Source organism: Podarcis muralis, chromosome 9 (assembly GCF_964188315.1).
Source record: "Podarcis muralis chromosome 9, rPodMur119.hap1.1, whole genome shotgun sequence".
Classification (NCBI taxonomy): Eukaryota; Metazoa; Chordata; class Lepidosauria; order Squamata; family Lacertidae; genus Podarcis; species Podarcis muralis.
The window spans coordinates 52,120,444-52,135,941 of NC_135663.1; the positions used below are offsets into that span (position 1 = coordinate 52,120,444).

At 44.7% G+C, this 15,498-nt stretch overlaps 1 protein-coding gene and 1 long non-coding RNA gene across 2 annotated transcripts in view; one reads left to right on the forward strand and one right to left on the reverse strand.

Moving 5' to 3' along the window:
* The window catches only part of MTNR1A (melatonin receptor 1A), a 76,124-nt gene extending 67,356 nt beyond the window's left edge, over nt 1–8,768 (reverse strand). Inside the window, exon 1 of the mRNA XM_028744209.2 lies at nt 8,223–8,768. Within this exon, the coding sequence (XP_028600042.1) occupies nt 8,223–8,406 (184 nt within the window). The 5' untranslated portion in view covers nt 8,407–8,768. The remainder of the gene's footprint in view (nt 1–8,222) is intronic.
* On the forward strand, nt 8,245–10,977 carry LOC114604254 (uncharacterized). The gene is made up of 2 exons (XR_003708267.2): nt 8,245–8,350; nt 9,194–10,977. It is a non-coding gene; the product is annotated as an uncharacterized LOC114604254 (long non-coding RNA).
* Nucleotides 10,978–15,498: the final 4,521 nt, after the last annotated feature.

Sequence of the window (15,498 nt, forward strand, 5' to 3'; positions counted from 1 at the left end):
GAACTGGGAACTGAGAGTGGGACAAACCTATTTTGGGTTGCTTTGTGCTTTATATCAAGAGTGTGCAAAAAGAATGAGCTCGGTCCCTCCAAACTAAAAAGAAAACCAACCCAACAACCCTACATTAAATTGACATATTTCAAATAAATATATTTTCTTTTTTCTGATTGAGCCTGGAATAAACCTTTTTGCTGTATGTCAAAGCTTTTCTGTGAATGGGTTTAAAGCATGTGTTCTCATTATGGAAGGATTCTAGTGTGACAAAAATTAATCTGGATATTATATAAAAAGAGGGATTTCCCCAATCTTGTGTGTACTGTGGATGAGTGTTTGTTTTTGTATTTAGCAACAGCAGATTACAGCAGCCCAGTGCCACCCCCAGCCTGTGCCAAATGGGAGCAACAGGAAAAAGACACAAGATATTGCAAAAGGAGGCATTATGACTAAAAGCAGCAAGTCCATTCACTGTAATAAAATGCCAAATGACTGACCCCTGTTCACCGAAACAAGGGTATTTTGGGTGTGCAAGGTGTGCAGGTCTAGTCACTAATAGTTCAAATATTTTTTAAAATAGTAATAATAATTGAATAATCATTCTATAGAATGTGGTGTACACTTGCTCTATTCCTTTGTTTTTGAGGTTTTGCTTACTTTGCATGAATAACAATGAAGGCATAGGGATATTAATATTCAGAGGAGAATATGAACAGTGTTTAAGCATATCTGACATCATTCCTGTTTTCTGGAACCTGCAGTCCTATACAGGCTTACCTGGGAGCAAAAGTCACAGAACGCAGTGAGACTTACTTCCAAGTAGGCCTGCATAGGAGTGTACTGACAGACATCTAACATGCAGGTACATGGGATAATACTCCTTAATGGGCGTATAACACATGACCCGCCAGGGTGAACACATCTTCACAGGCCATACTAGAGCCCACTTTCCCTCCACAGCCTGAAAGTGAGACTCCTCCCTCAATTCTGCAACTCCAGGCTGTTGGCAAAGACTTCTTAGCCCTCGACTGAGATAGCTCAGTCAGCAGACCACGAGACACTTAATCTCAGGGTTGTGGGTTTGACCCCCATGTTGGGCTAAATATACCTGCATTGCTGGGGTTATGGACTTAGATCAGGCTTCCTCAAACTCGGCTGTCCAGATGTTTTGAGACTACAATTCCCATCGTCCCTGACCACTGGCCCTGCTAGCTAGGGATCTTGGGAGTTGTAGGCCAAAAACATCTGGAGGGCCGAGTTTGAGGAAGCCTGACTTAGATGATCCTTGTGGTCCTTTCCAACCCTACAATTCTATGATTCAGGCCACCACACATTGTTAGGCCAGCTGTTAAGGTTGATGTGCCACAAGCTGTGCACACTTGCCCTAGCTCTTTTTCATTTGCTCTTTTCTTTTTCTCAACTCCAGGAATCTGATTTTAACCTATCAGTCTGATATCTGCATACATAGCAGTGAATCTCCATAATAGAGTGAATGCCAAATCAAAAGAAGCAAAGATGAAGCTAGCATGTGCTGAATTGTGGTTTCTTCCCTCTGACTGGCAGACAATCTGAAAGTCATTCCCATTGTCCCCTTTTCTGGCAGGGAAGAAAGGAGCGACTATCACATGCACAGGATTACGTCACTGCTAGTTAGAAACATTGGAAGTTGCCTTATATCACTGGTCCATCTCACTCATTATTGCCTGCACCACTGGTCTTCAGCCACCATAGAAATGTATGGTAAAAATGGAGAATTTGGGTCCCCAAATGCATATTTGAGTTAAAGGTGGGTCCCATGTCAGAAAGCCTTAAAGATACCGGATCTACACTGACTTGCGGTAGCTCTCCAAGGTTTCAGGCAGGGCATATTTTCCCCATAATAGAGTTACTAGGGATTGAACAAGAGACATTCTGCAAGCAAAGCAGAGTCTCTACTGAGCTACACAGACCACCCTATTGTTCTTTAACCACTTCTGTGACCTGGATCTGCCCAAGCAAACAGTTCCCAGATGCATTCTGGGAGGAAGCAGCCATGTCTGGGTGTTAAGTCTGTCCTTACCACAGAAAGATTACACAAAGGTTTGCAGACTTCTCAGGGCTTAGTTGCACACAAGGCAATATCCTACATTAAAATTGTTTCTGTGTAGCAAACACGCAAACACACACACACACTGTGGCAAATTCACAAGTCTATTTCACCATGTTTGTTAGTACATCCCTGCTTAGAGAAACAGGCAAATATTCAGTTGACTAAATATATGTCGTTTATACATAGCTTTTCTATATTAAAGTATTTCATGTGTGAAGTGAAACAGACCTGTGCTTTGCATGTGGTGTAGTATTCAGTTTTTCTGTGATGCTGACAGAAGTCCAAGACCCACTCAGCAGGGGAGTTGGGGTGGGGTGTTGGAATGCAGCAGCTTAGCTTACTGTATTTCTAAATAAATTCTAAATAAATACACTATGATCTAAACAAGGGGAGGGTCACAAGACCACAAGGTTCGTAGTCTAAAGTTACCTGACTTGCGCCACTAATTTCCCTGATTACCATGAGCTACTGTGTGAGCTTACAAGCCACAGGGAAGGAAAAGCTCATGGAGCTGCAGAAAGGCCAGTATGGTAGTCCAACACTTGCAGGTCACCCTGATCTGAAGATGGTGGCCCATGTAGGACATAAGTACATTCTGCAGTGCAACCAATCCCTTTCATGGGCAGTAAGGCTGTATAATAAAAAGATTGGGCATCAACTAACTGTGAGAACTTCACACAGTACATGTGTCAGGATACACCCAGAACTCTATACATGGAACTCCAAGAGTGGAATCTCTCTCTCTCTCTCTCACTCACACACACACACACACACACACACTTGAAAAAATATATTTTTCACTTTCTTATTACTGATTATAATTTCACATGGCTGGCCAGGCCTCAGATTGTTTCATGAGATAGTTCATACCCCAAACAAAGGTTGGCTAACTGCAAGTTCTTTCTCTGGTGTTGGGCTAAGGATAGGTAGAGAAAGACACTTTCAAGAACACTAACATGGTTGAAAGTTTTTCCCGTCCCTCCTTTCCTTCAACCAGCATTGCCCAAATGATTAACAGTAATTGTGAAACAAAAATTAGCCATTGAATTCAAAAGAAATGTTCCATTCTGGCATAACAGGAAAGTGTTGTGTTCTTTGGGGTTATGCCATTTTGCAAATATGCCCGATAAAGAGAAGCTAACCACAGATACCCATGGATCAATAATGGTAAATCAATTGAAGACCTCTAGGCTCACTTTTGTTCACACATCAAAATCCTTATGCCTTCTATGTATCCTCTGCAAGTTTTAGAAAGGTTACAATCCAGCAGACATGGAGGGAGGGAAATGAGTTCTTCAACCTGGTAAATCAGATCAAATTGGAAGCCCATGTACCCACAAAACCCTTCCTATCCCATACATGTAAACGGAGGCAGCAGATCTTGTGTGTGCGCGCGCACGCATGTGCGCGTGCGCAAATCTGCTTGTCCCCATTTGAAATGAAGGGAGCAACCCATACATGCAAGACCTCACTGAACACATCAATAACAGGGTTCTAGTGTAAGCAACTACAGCGTGGAGAGCACTTGCAAGCAAAAGGGACTGGACTTTTCTCCTGGGTTCTGTTAAATCCAAAAAGAGATCAGATGAAACTTATTGACAGTCAAGTACATTAAATAAAAGAGGATCCTACCAGTAGCATCATCAGCTCCTTTGTCTAGAAGAGCATCTACTGAAGCCATGCCTGTCACTATGAAGGAGCTCTTTGTATCAAGAGGCGCCTCGCTTGCTGGGACATAGCTTCTTAGGAATACTGACTCCTCTGTTTTGAGCACATTTTGGCTCTTACTAATGTTCTGACTGCCGGGCAGGAGAGACCAATTCTTGTCAAGGTGTTTTTACGGCCTTTCTACTGTGCATAGTCCTGTCTGTCTCTCTGTTTTAGTAATCCAAAGTCAATAAAAGAAGTCCAGATATCCACTGTGACGTTTTCTTCAACCATTTTGCAATGAGATAGAAACAACAGAGACACAAAAGGATCCCCCACTGACCACTACCATCTCCAAGTTGTCTTAATCTGTGTTTCCTTGGCAGAGGAGCAAAAGCAATCTTCATTGAGTTACATTTTCTTCAAGAGGCATCTTCTGTTCCTCCCTCACCTGATCCATGTGGGCCAGTCCAGCCAATGTCCGGTTTTTCACAACAGTAATGGCAGGTTAATATACAAAGTTCCATTTTGACTCTGCAAATAGTTGCATTTTCCTTGTTGTTAGCAAATAAAAATAAAAGGATAGATGTATGTTGTATATAATAAAATTATGATTATTCAAAGCATTAAGTAGCACCAACAGAACCAAATGAAAATCCTTGCTCATACACCCACAAAATGATAATATACTCTTCAGCTGGTGTGCAATTTCACTAACATTGGTAATCCTAACTTGCTTTCCTGTTAATAGTGTGTATTATCTTTTAATAGTGTGTAAAGTTGCACAGATATGCACATGTGTGACTGAAGACTTCAAAATCACAGAGTTTATAACAGTTACAGCCTAATACTATATTTCAGAATGTGACAGCAAATCTCCCACATGATAAGAATAGCTTATTTATTTAACAAAATGTATATACCACTTGATTGTAACAAAAATTCTAAGCCGTTTGGTGGATATTTGCTTTTAAATACTTCCCTCTTTTCAATAATCTACAAACCAAAAGTGTCTTAATAAAAGGGAACATCTTTATTCTTTCAGAAAGCTTAATTAATTGAAAGCCTTTTAAATGTCATTTTACTGGAACTTACATAAAAAGTTAAAATTGCTATATTAGAGCAGAGGAAGACAGACCTGTTCTACTTATTAAGTTAATTATGGTTGTCACTTTCCCAAGACCTCCTAAACTGTGGTTGAAGATCCCAAGAATTTTGTATCTCACAGTTGTGTACTATTACATTTTTAGTAGTTTGCAATATTGCAAAAGAAAAGAAAAAAGAAACACGATGCTATCGAGCAAGTAGACATGCGTGTGATTGTCATTGGTGAGAGCAACATGTCTCTTAAAATGGGGGAGCTGTTCCTTGAACAGTGGTAGCTTTTTCTAGGAAAGCCTGAAGTCCAATTGACCATCTCCCAGCCATGACACCCCACACCTGACCCCACAGGTTCCAGCATTTAATTAGAACAAATATATATGGATATTTTCACACAAGACACTCAAGAGCACTCAGGTTTCCCTTGTAATCTCTGTGTCACACCAGGATGCTAGTTCACACATTAGGCAGAGTGGCCTTGCCCACTGGGTCAAAGGCAAAAGATTGATACGATCTGCTGGCTAAAAGCAGTTAACAGAGCAGCAGTCAATCACATTTCCCAGACAGGAGTTTCCCAAAGAGTACACATGCCTGTGTTAGATGTAGATATAAATCATCTTAATTTGAAAAGCATAATGTGTGAAGTGGTCCTGACTTGAAAATGAGGGAGAGAATACTATTGTACATTCTAGCCCTTGCAACTTTTGCAATTGCATTACAGGAAGCAGCAGGAATTAACCTCTTGGGTCAAACCACCCTGTGTCCAGATGAGCTCTCTATAAGTTGAGGCAAACTTCCTTGCCACAACATAATCAAGACTATTTCAGTTCAAGGAAAGAACACCCAAGGAACCATGATACTTAAATATCATTCTATAAACTGAGCCATGCCATTGGGCCATCTAGCCCACTATGATCTTCTATTGAATCACAATCAGGGGAGCTCATCCGTCAGATAATTTGACTAGCTCCACCACTCATTTATGGCCCTCCCACTTAGGAGAAGCTTGATTTGGTGAGTTTAGAGAAAAACTCAACAAAACATTAGAAGCAGCAAATGATTGAACCCTGTGCACCATTTGTGTATGTGCCCATCGATTTCATACAAGAGTATTTCATATGTCACCTGCCTTAGAATAAAAGAACATTCATATAGGAAGCAATGTGCAAGGTATACATAAATTGCCATGCATATTGATCCCATAGGTTTAATGTTTCCCACATTCACATACGGTTTGCATGCCCTGAGAAGCTGCAGCCAACCATGGTTTCTCGATATGCATATACACACTTAGTGTGGAATGCACAGACTGCATTGTCCCACATAAGAATCCATACATGGTTCATGTGTTATTTGCAACATGGAAGTGTTTTCCATGTAGAAAATAATGTAATGTATGCAGCAACCCCAATGAAATCTACAATTAATGTTCAAACGCTGAGAAAGGCAAACACTTTTGTTGTTGTTTCTTATTTCATATATGTAATACAACACAATGTTTATAATCCCTCATGTACATCAACTTCCAAGTGCAGAAATCCTCTAACTTTAATGAACAGCTCCAGCAGATCTCAAAGGGACAACACTTTTAATGCTATGGGTTAGTATATCCAGACTTAGTTATGATTAGAATAGACTCACAGAAATCTAAGCATGATTATGTCTCAATCCAACTTTATATATTCTCCTTTATTCAACCAACAAAATTCTGGCTATATCATAATTAAAAGAACATATATGTGCAGGGGGGGATTATAAATAAAACCCTTTATTATTTTCACGGCAAAAAGTGCCCACAAACTCATTCAGTAACCATTTAAGTTAGAATTATTCTAGAAGACCAGAGAGTCCTGAAAATCGCCCTATGGCAATCACAAAAACTTCAGGCAAATAGGAGAGCTTTGCAAAGTTGTCCTCAGGATCTAATTATCTTGTCTTACCAGATTTCAAAAACAGCACAAGCACTCCCAAAGGAAGGTCTCCGGGTACTACCGTCCAACAAAATCCTGCCATTCCATTAAAGACTACAAACCAGTGCTTTGCAATATTGGAAAGGTGGGTGGAGAAATGTGGAAGCAAATTTTCTGCTCGGTCTGCTGACGCAAATCCTTGCACGTGTTTCGCCTCTCTGTGGGTTGTTTCCCCCCTCCCTCAATGAAAGTTTAAAAGCGGGCTTGAGTGCATAGATTGAGTATATGTGCACACCAGCTGGTCTGACATGATAAAGCAGAATGACTCTGAAGGAGAATTTCCCTGTCTGTCTAACCAATAATCCATAAACTAAGACAGATTTGTTCAAGAGACCATCACTGATCTTCTCCTGCCCCCCCCCCCCCCGCCTAAAATCTGTGTAGCTATCAGATGGTTTCAGTCGTTAAACGGAGTAAATAACAAGTGGATAGAGGGCAAAATGAGCTTATCACCACTGAGTTTACCTCAGCACCAGCTTTACGTTCCTCGAGTTTGCAGAGTTATCTCACAACCATCACGCCTTCATTCTGCACAAATACTTTCAATGCAGATCTATTTAAAAGCATCTACCAAAGAAAAACAATAACGTAGACTCCATCACTAAGGACAACATAAGTATTTTCCCCACCCCACCTCGGGCATCGTTGGGGAAAAAACAATTCTTGTCTTGCCCTATGCTAGATCATATATTGAGCCGGAACTTTAAATAGCAGCTGGGGTTGTGGTGTGTTATTTTTTGTGTGGCTGTCACTAAAAATACACGCTGCCTCCTGATCACTGATCTGAGGTGAAACCATCACATGCACCGCTTTCGGCATCTGTCACAAGCGGGAATTGTTGCCTTGCAATGAACCGGGGAGCAGCGGGGGTCACTCTTTAAGGGATGCAAAGCCGCGTCAAAGTTCTAAGGCGCATCGCCGAGGAAAGGAGGAGCCGGGAGGATGGGCAAAAGAGGTAAGGCAATCTCGTTTCCCCCCACAACATTCGCGCGCCCATTCTGATATAATCTCCCGGCAAGGATAGCTTCGTGCTCTCGCTCGCTCTCTGCCTTTGCCCGACAGCGCTGCTTTCCCAGAATGCCCCTCGCCGCCTGCCCCGCACTATTCGATTGAGCCTGGCAAGCAAAGCGCACGCACGGCTCCTCCTGGCGCGCCGGAGAAACTCGCCGTTCCAATCACAGCAAACGAAGGAAGGGGGGGGGTCGTGCATCAACGCGCCCCCCCCCCCAAAGCATACACCAAGAAAGGAGGGCTTTGCCATTCTTGCCCGCTTTGCCCCTCCCCTTTCCGCTCCAGCACAGCCCCCTCCCCAACTGCTGCTCGTAGGCACGTCCGAGGCGATTCTCCTGGTCTTCCTTCCCTCTTTTTTCCTGGCTTCTGTCCTCCTCCTGGCCACCCCGCCTTCGCCTCCCGATTCTCACCCGCGTTCCTCAGCTTCTTGTTCCTGTACACGGACAGGATCACCAGCAAGTTGCCCAGGATATCTACCACGATGGTGAAGATGAGGATGGCGGCCAAGGTGGAAGCCACCCAGGGGGGCCTGTCCAAGGTGAGCCCGTCCCGCGGCGGGGAAGAGCCGTTCAGCGCGCTCCCATTGCCTCGCATGCTGCCCGGAGGGAGCCGCGCACGTCCCGGGGGCTGCGAAGTTTGGGGAGGGAAGGTGTGATGCGGGGCAGGACGGGGCGCCCGCCGCCAGCTGGCAGGGAGCGTCACCTTGGCTGTGCCCTAGCCGGCATGAGAGAGGGGCTGCCTGGAGGGGAGGCAGCAGGATGCTAAAGCGCCTCCTTCCCCCCTTCGGGCTCCGCCGCGATGCCAAGCGGCCAGCCCGCCACTGCTGCCGTCGATCCTCTCCTCTCCCGAGCTCCTGCCATCGCCTCTTTGCCCGGACGGGGAAGTTTCGCCCAAGTGTGCATGTGCCACGGCGAGTTACTTTTATAGCATCCCCCGCTTCCTCCTCCTCCTCCACCTCCTCCTCCTCCTTTACTCTCCGCGCGGATCGCCCGCCCCGTCGCCGCTGCTGCAGCTGCAGCCGCCATCCACATAGCCAGCCCCCCTCCCCAAACAGCGGCAGCCCCCCCCCCTCCGCGCCGCCACCACTGTTGCCTCCAGGTGACATCTAGCGTTGGCGCCTGGCCTCCCCCTCCCCGGACACGTGCGCTACGAGGGGATTCCAGCTGCCGCCGAAGCGGGCGACGTAGCCATAGCTCCTCCAGCAGGCGCTCGCCGGAACTGGCGCCTCCATTCATGGCAGAGTTGTAAAGCTGGAACGTTGGGGAGGAGGGAGGGTGAGCGCGCGCGCGTGCCTCCAGCGCAGCCCCATTCATCCTTTCCCCGCTTTCCCCATTCATTCATGCATTCGCGCGTCCGCTCATTCATTTTTTCGCTCATTCAGAAAGCCAGCCAGGTTCATTCACGGATTTGGAGGCTGCAGGTCGCTGAGGGACCGTTGCCACCTGAAGATGCGACGGTGCTTATAGCCTTTTTAACGACTTTTTGTGCACGGGACTGGGAGGGGTGGCGTCGAGAAGACGAAGGAAGGAGAAGTTTGCCTGGCTGCTTTTTTTTTGCTTTTTGTGTGTGTGTTTTTAAATAATACTTTGGATAAATATCACTTTAATTAAACACTTTCCGGATGGGTTCTCGACGGCTGGAAGCTTTACAGAAGGAAGCACGGGCTGCTTGGAAGCGAGGAGAGCGGCAGTCAGTTCTGATCAGGCTGTGCTATTAAAAGCTCCTCGTACAGTTATTTGCTCAGCATGGGGGGTGGGAGGGAGGTACCTCGGGACCCGAATCCCCCAGAGCAGCACGTGCATTCGCCTCACAGAGGACGGGAGGGAGGAGAGGAGGAAAACAGCAGGGGGAGGACAAGAAAAGACTGCCTCGTTCTACATCTCCCCCTCCTCTTCGGACTCGGAAATATATGAGAAAGGCGGACTTTTTCTCTCTCCTCCTTTTGGAAAGCAACCTCATCTACTTCCCAAAATCGGAGACAATATTGGGGGCATTTCCTCTTGAATATCAGTTCCCCCCTGATTTCCGAAGGCAAATGGGATTTCATTGCTGAAACTTAGAAAAGAGGCTACCCCTCCCGCTTTCTGACCACTACCCAGAATAGCAACGGGACAGAGCGGGTGAGGGGGTGTAATGTAAAACAGGGGTTCTTACATAGTAGAAAAGATGGGCGCACTTCGTGTATTGCTAAGTGGGAATTATAAAAAAGACTGGTTGGCATTAAAACGTCCTGGAAATACGGTTTTTCCCTACTCAAGGAGAATGCCAGCTGTGTTTGCCAGAGGTGTGTGTTGTTAAATACTGCAGTAATTCATATTCTCCCCCTCCTCACGTTATTCATACAGCCCTAACAACTGACAGCCAATAAGCAAGGAGTCAAATCTCTTTTCTCTCCTGTTTCAAGTCTATTTGAGAAAACGTAGAGGAAAGTCTTATACAGAGCAAGGCACACAGTGTTTAACAGAGCACTGTTTTAAATAGCAACATTTTAGCCAATTAAGGACACCGTTGCCATTTATTAAATGGCATAAAATCTTCTGGGCTGAACAATGTGATCCTTACCATTTTGTTATTACAATGGCATTTTGAAACCTATTATGAACAGTAAAGGAAGAATAAAGAAGGGGAATCAGATAATTATGAACCAGAGAGCTGCTTAACAAGCTGAATAACAATAAAAAAATGTTGGGAGTGATTGGCATTAAAATAAGCAGAATCTAAGAAGATGCAGTAGCATCCTATTTGCCATAGTGTTGGCACACCACTCGTTCAAAAAAGAAGAAGAAGAAGCAGCTATGCTAAAAATAGCAGCCAGTGCTCTAACATGTGCCCTATGCTAGAAGGAAAGTTTTCTATTATTTGTATTCATCACATAGTCATAGGAATGCATGATGAGAAGGAAACTGAAGGGCTTCTAAGTATATCACTGCACTGAGACGGAATTACCCATCCTCAGACAGTCTAGCACTGGGAGAAAACAAAGCTATTTAAAACCAACCTTTGAAAAATTAAAACAGAAAGAACCTAGCAGCTTTCCTAAGTGCCACATTGATTCAGGCTTGATTTCAAATCCCTATTCTTCTGGATTGATTTATCTAAGTGGTTTCACCAGAAAGCTTCCCCAAAATTGTGATATTCTCGAGAATCACAGCTTTCTGTTTTTTTTTTTAAAAGAAAGTATCTAGTCCTTATGATGGCAAAAGCGCAAGCATGTATCTCTCATCTAAGCATTTCTCCAGCTGAACCTCAGGAAGTGCATGAAGAGTCACACTACAGCTGCTTTAAAGGATGCTTCAAATAGGAATGAGATGGTTAGAGTGTGGTTAACACCAAGGTTGAAGGTTCAAGCCCCTTATGGGACAACTGCATATTCCTGCATTGTAGGGGGTTGGACTAGATGATCCTTAAGGTCCTTTCCAAATCTATGATTCTCTGAGCAAAACAATATACAGTGGTATCTCGGGTTACAGACGCTTCAGGTTACAGATGCTTCAGGTTACAGACTCCGCTAACCCAGAAATAGTACCTCGGGTTAAGAACTTTGCTTCAGGATGAGAACAGAAATCGCGTGGTGGCAGCGGGAGGCCCCATTAGCTAAAGTGGTACCTCAGGTTAAGAACAGTTTCAGGTTAAGAACGGACCTCCAGAACGAATTAAGTTCTTAACCCAAGGTACCACTGTAGATGGTTTTGGTCAGTCTGAAAGATGTCACAGGGGATTTTGAGTTTCACGGAAATCTTTCTCAGGCTGGATGTTCCAGAAAAGTAACCTAATGAATTGGCTGCTGGGTAACAGGGACAAGGAAATTATAAGGGTCATTAAAAAGGATGGCATCCTTTATGGCAGGAATGGGGGAGGGGCTTTTTCAGCCCAAAGATCACATTCACCCACCACTACTTTCTTTGTGAGTGTCTCCCATGCACCCAACTATGGCTTCCTGTCTGATGGAAACATAGCAAAATAGACATATGTCAGCCACAACCCTTGACAATCTCTGTGCCGCTTGTCAGCCATTTCCTACCAGGAGGTGTTCCCCCTTGAAAATTTCTCTCTCTTTGAATTATTTCTCTCCAGGTGCCAATTTTCACCCTCTGCGGGAACCCACCAAGAACTTGTGATAACTCTCAACCAAGAATCACTATGCACACAAATATGGAACAAAGAAGACATGAAATTAAACTAAGATAGCTGATGTGAACATCTGGAGCCACATGCTTTGTAGATCAAACCCTGCCACCCGCAAGGGAAAGGATTTTCAATAGAAATGCTGGGGAAAGATCCTACCTGGGACCTTGGAAAGCTGAGGCCAGTTAGAATGGAGTCTAATTTAGGGGTGGGTCAATAGCCCCATTTATCATAAGGCAGCTTCAGTCATTCATATCTTCAAGCTACCCATGCTGTGTACTGCAGAGGAAGATGAAAAGCTTGCACAGTTTCTTAAGAAAAATGTTCTTACTTTCCACGCATTTGCAGCCAAGACCCATTAATAAAATGTACAGTGTTGAAGGAGGCGGGGCTGTGCTTTGCATTTTAGCACAGCTTCAGCAAAGATTTAGAGCAGTGCTCCTTCCATTTGTTTGTATTGTGTTTGAGAGCCAGTGTGGTGTAGTGGTTAAGAGCGGTTAAGAGTGGTTAAGAGCAGTAGATTCGTAATCTGGCGAACCGGGTTCGCGTCTCTGCTCCTCCACATGCAGCTGCTGGGCTAGTCGCACTTCTTTGAAGTCTCTCAGCCCCACTCACCTCACAGAGTGTTTCTTGTGGGGGAGGAAGGGAAATGAGAATGTTAGCTGCTTTGAAACTCCTTCGGGTAGTGATAAAGCGGGATATCAAATCCAAACTCTTCTTCTTCTTCTTCTTTGCTCCTTGCAGTTCACCGCATGGTCTTGCTTCACAGCCAGGGTGGTATCCTGCAGGCCAAATCCAGCCTGGCAAACTGTTGGTTGTGGCCTGCGAACACCCACAGTTCTATCTCCTGGTCTGATTTAGTGATAAAGCTCTCTGTTCCATAGAGTGTGATCTCTAAAGGGCAGCCAGAGGGATCAGGTAAAACACACAAGTCTTCTTTTTTTAGAGAGGATCTGCTCTCAATACACCACAGCACTGAGATGGAGATAAAAGGCAGCGTCTTCTCTCACCTTCCCTCCAATGAATGAATGGTTGTTGTTGTTTAAAAGAACAGGCAGAGGGCTTATCTCTGGTCTCAGCACTGTGGTGCTTAGCAGTGAGAATGGACATGAGAGATCTTTCTGACTACTCTTCAGACATCCTTTCTAAAGAGCAGCTAAATGGGTCTTTTATGTCCTGATGGGAGTTATCTCAGCGCTGTGGTACTCAGTGCTGAGATAAAAGATCCCTCTGGCTGCTGTCTGAAAGACAGCTAGAAGGATATTTTATCCCTGATCTTAGCACTAAGCATCACAGCACTGAGATAAGAGAGAGAAAGATTGAGGGTGGGTTTTAAGAGTATAAGGCAGCATCCCCCCCCCATCTCACATCAGCACTGAAGTGGGGTAGATGGAGTGGAAACCACATTTTTAACTTTGCACAAATCCTGTGGAAAGTAAAGAGCGATGTTTCCAGCTAACCCTACCGATGTAATGGGGTGGAGAGGACTGGAAATGCTGGTTTTGTTTGTCTGGGTATGACATCGTATGAGCGTTTAGCAGTATTATGAGACTGCTTGTGTATGCATATGTCTGGGTACAGATATGTGCGATGAATGTGCATCTATAGTGAGAATATCTTGTGTGTCTGTGCACATACGTTGGCCACACCCTTCAGTGGTATGTGACAGCTGAAGAGCTGCCTGACTATCAATGCAGCCCTTGGCCCATAAAAGACATTTTTTCCCCTGTGTGACAGGAAATAAATTTGCAATAATTTTGAATAAGTACAGATTGGATCATTGTCCCAGCAGGGTTTCTTTAACATTTGTGGTCCAAGCAAGTGTACTACTGAAGAGACAAGATGCTCTTCATTTGACATTAAACTGGAAATGGTGCTGCCTCTTCAGCATGTGATGGAAATGTCAATGAAAGCTCTGATTCTTCAGCACTTTCCTTCATTATTATAATGATGATCCATGGAACTCCTGGAAAGTCTCTAGACTACAGCTTAAAAGCCACTTAAAGACTAATCATTTCTTACAGAGCACTAGACATTTACCAATAGTAAAATAGATGTAATTTGAGGCATCTGTAATTGGGTCACCTAACTCTCCCCTCCCCATCTTAAAGCAGCCACAGACTTTGATTGGAGTAGCAGTGCCAAAAGAGAACATTTTTAGAAGAGTGCTATAGGAGTGCAAAGGGATGCGGGTGGCGCTGTAGGTTAAACCACAGAGCCTAGGACTTGCTGATCAGAAGGTTGGCATTTTGAATCCCTGCGACGGGGTGAGCTCCCGTTGCTCGGTCCCTGCTCCTGCCAACCTAGCAGTTCGAAAGCACGTCAAAGTGCAAGTAGATAAATAGGTACCACTCCGGCGGGAAGGCAAACGCAGTTTCCATGCGCTGCTCTGGTTTGCCAGAAGCGGCTTAGTCATGCTGGCCACATGACCCGGAAGCTGTACGCCGGCTCCCTCAGCTAATAAAGTGAGATGAGTGCCGCAACCCCAGAGTCGGCCACGACTGGACCTAATGGTCAGATGGCACCTTTACCTTTACCTTTATAGGAGTGCAAGTGAAAGATTAAATATGTCCTTCTGCAGTGCCACTGTTCCAGTAAAAAAATGCACTTGCTTACAAGTGAGATTGAAAAGGTCAGCAAAGTACAGTGGTACCTCAGGTTACATACGCTTCAGGTTACATACGCTTCAGGTTACAGACTCTGCTAACCCAGAAATAGTACCTCGGGTTAAGAACTTTGTTTCAGGATAAGAACAGAAATCGTGCAGCATCAGCGGGAGGCCCTATTACCTGAAGTGGTGCTTCAGGTTAAGAACGGACCTCCAGAATGAATTAAGTTCTTAACCCAAGGTACTACTGTATGTGATACCTCACTTTTGTTTCTTAGTGGCTCTCTCTTGGCTCCAATCCTGTTGGCACTCAGCCACTCAGGTTGATGTGAGAATAACTATGTGTCACTTTCAGAAAGTCATGGGGAAATGCCTACCTGTGGGAGAGGACAGAGCTGAAGAAGAAGGAAAACTTCATCCTGTTCTCAGATTCTCAAGTGGATGGAAGCACAGTCCTCCTTAGCTGGTGTCCCCCTGCAAGGAAAGAAAGGTAGTAGGTGGGATAAAATAATCCTAGTGGGTCCTTTTCTGTTCTGTCTTCCACCACCACCTGTTGCATGAAGGCTAAGAAATGGCAGAGTGGATTGTCACGGTCAGCAGAATCTGGCCCTGTGTCCCATTATCTGTTCTCCCCAAGTAAGAACAAACGTTGGAAGTCAGAACTGGGCTAGGATCCATCATTTTATCATATGCTATTGATAAGACATAGGAAGCTGCCCCTCCTAAGTCACACCATTGGTCCATTAGTATTGCCTGCAATGACTGGAAGTAGCTCTCCAGAGTTTCTCACAGGGAGACTCAGCCCTACTGGAAGGTTCCAGCAGTGCTTTTCCCCCTAGAAAAACAGGGGCTGGTACTCACCATGAAGTTACACTAAGTGCCACACTTTTTAATGAAAAAAAACAAACAAGTGCCAGTACTGTGTACCCTTGAGTACCCCCTGAAAAAACATT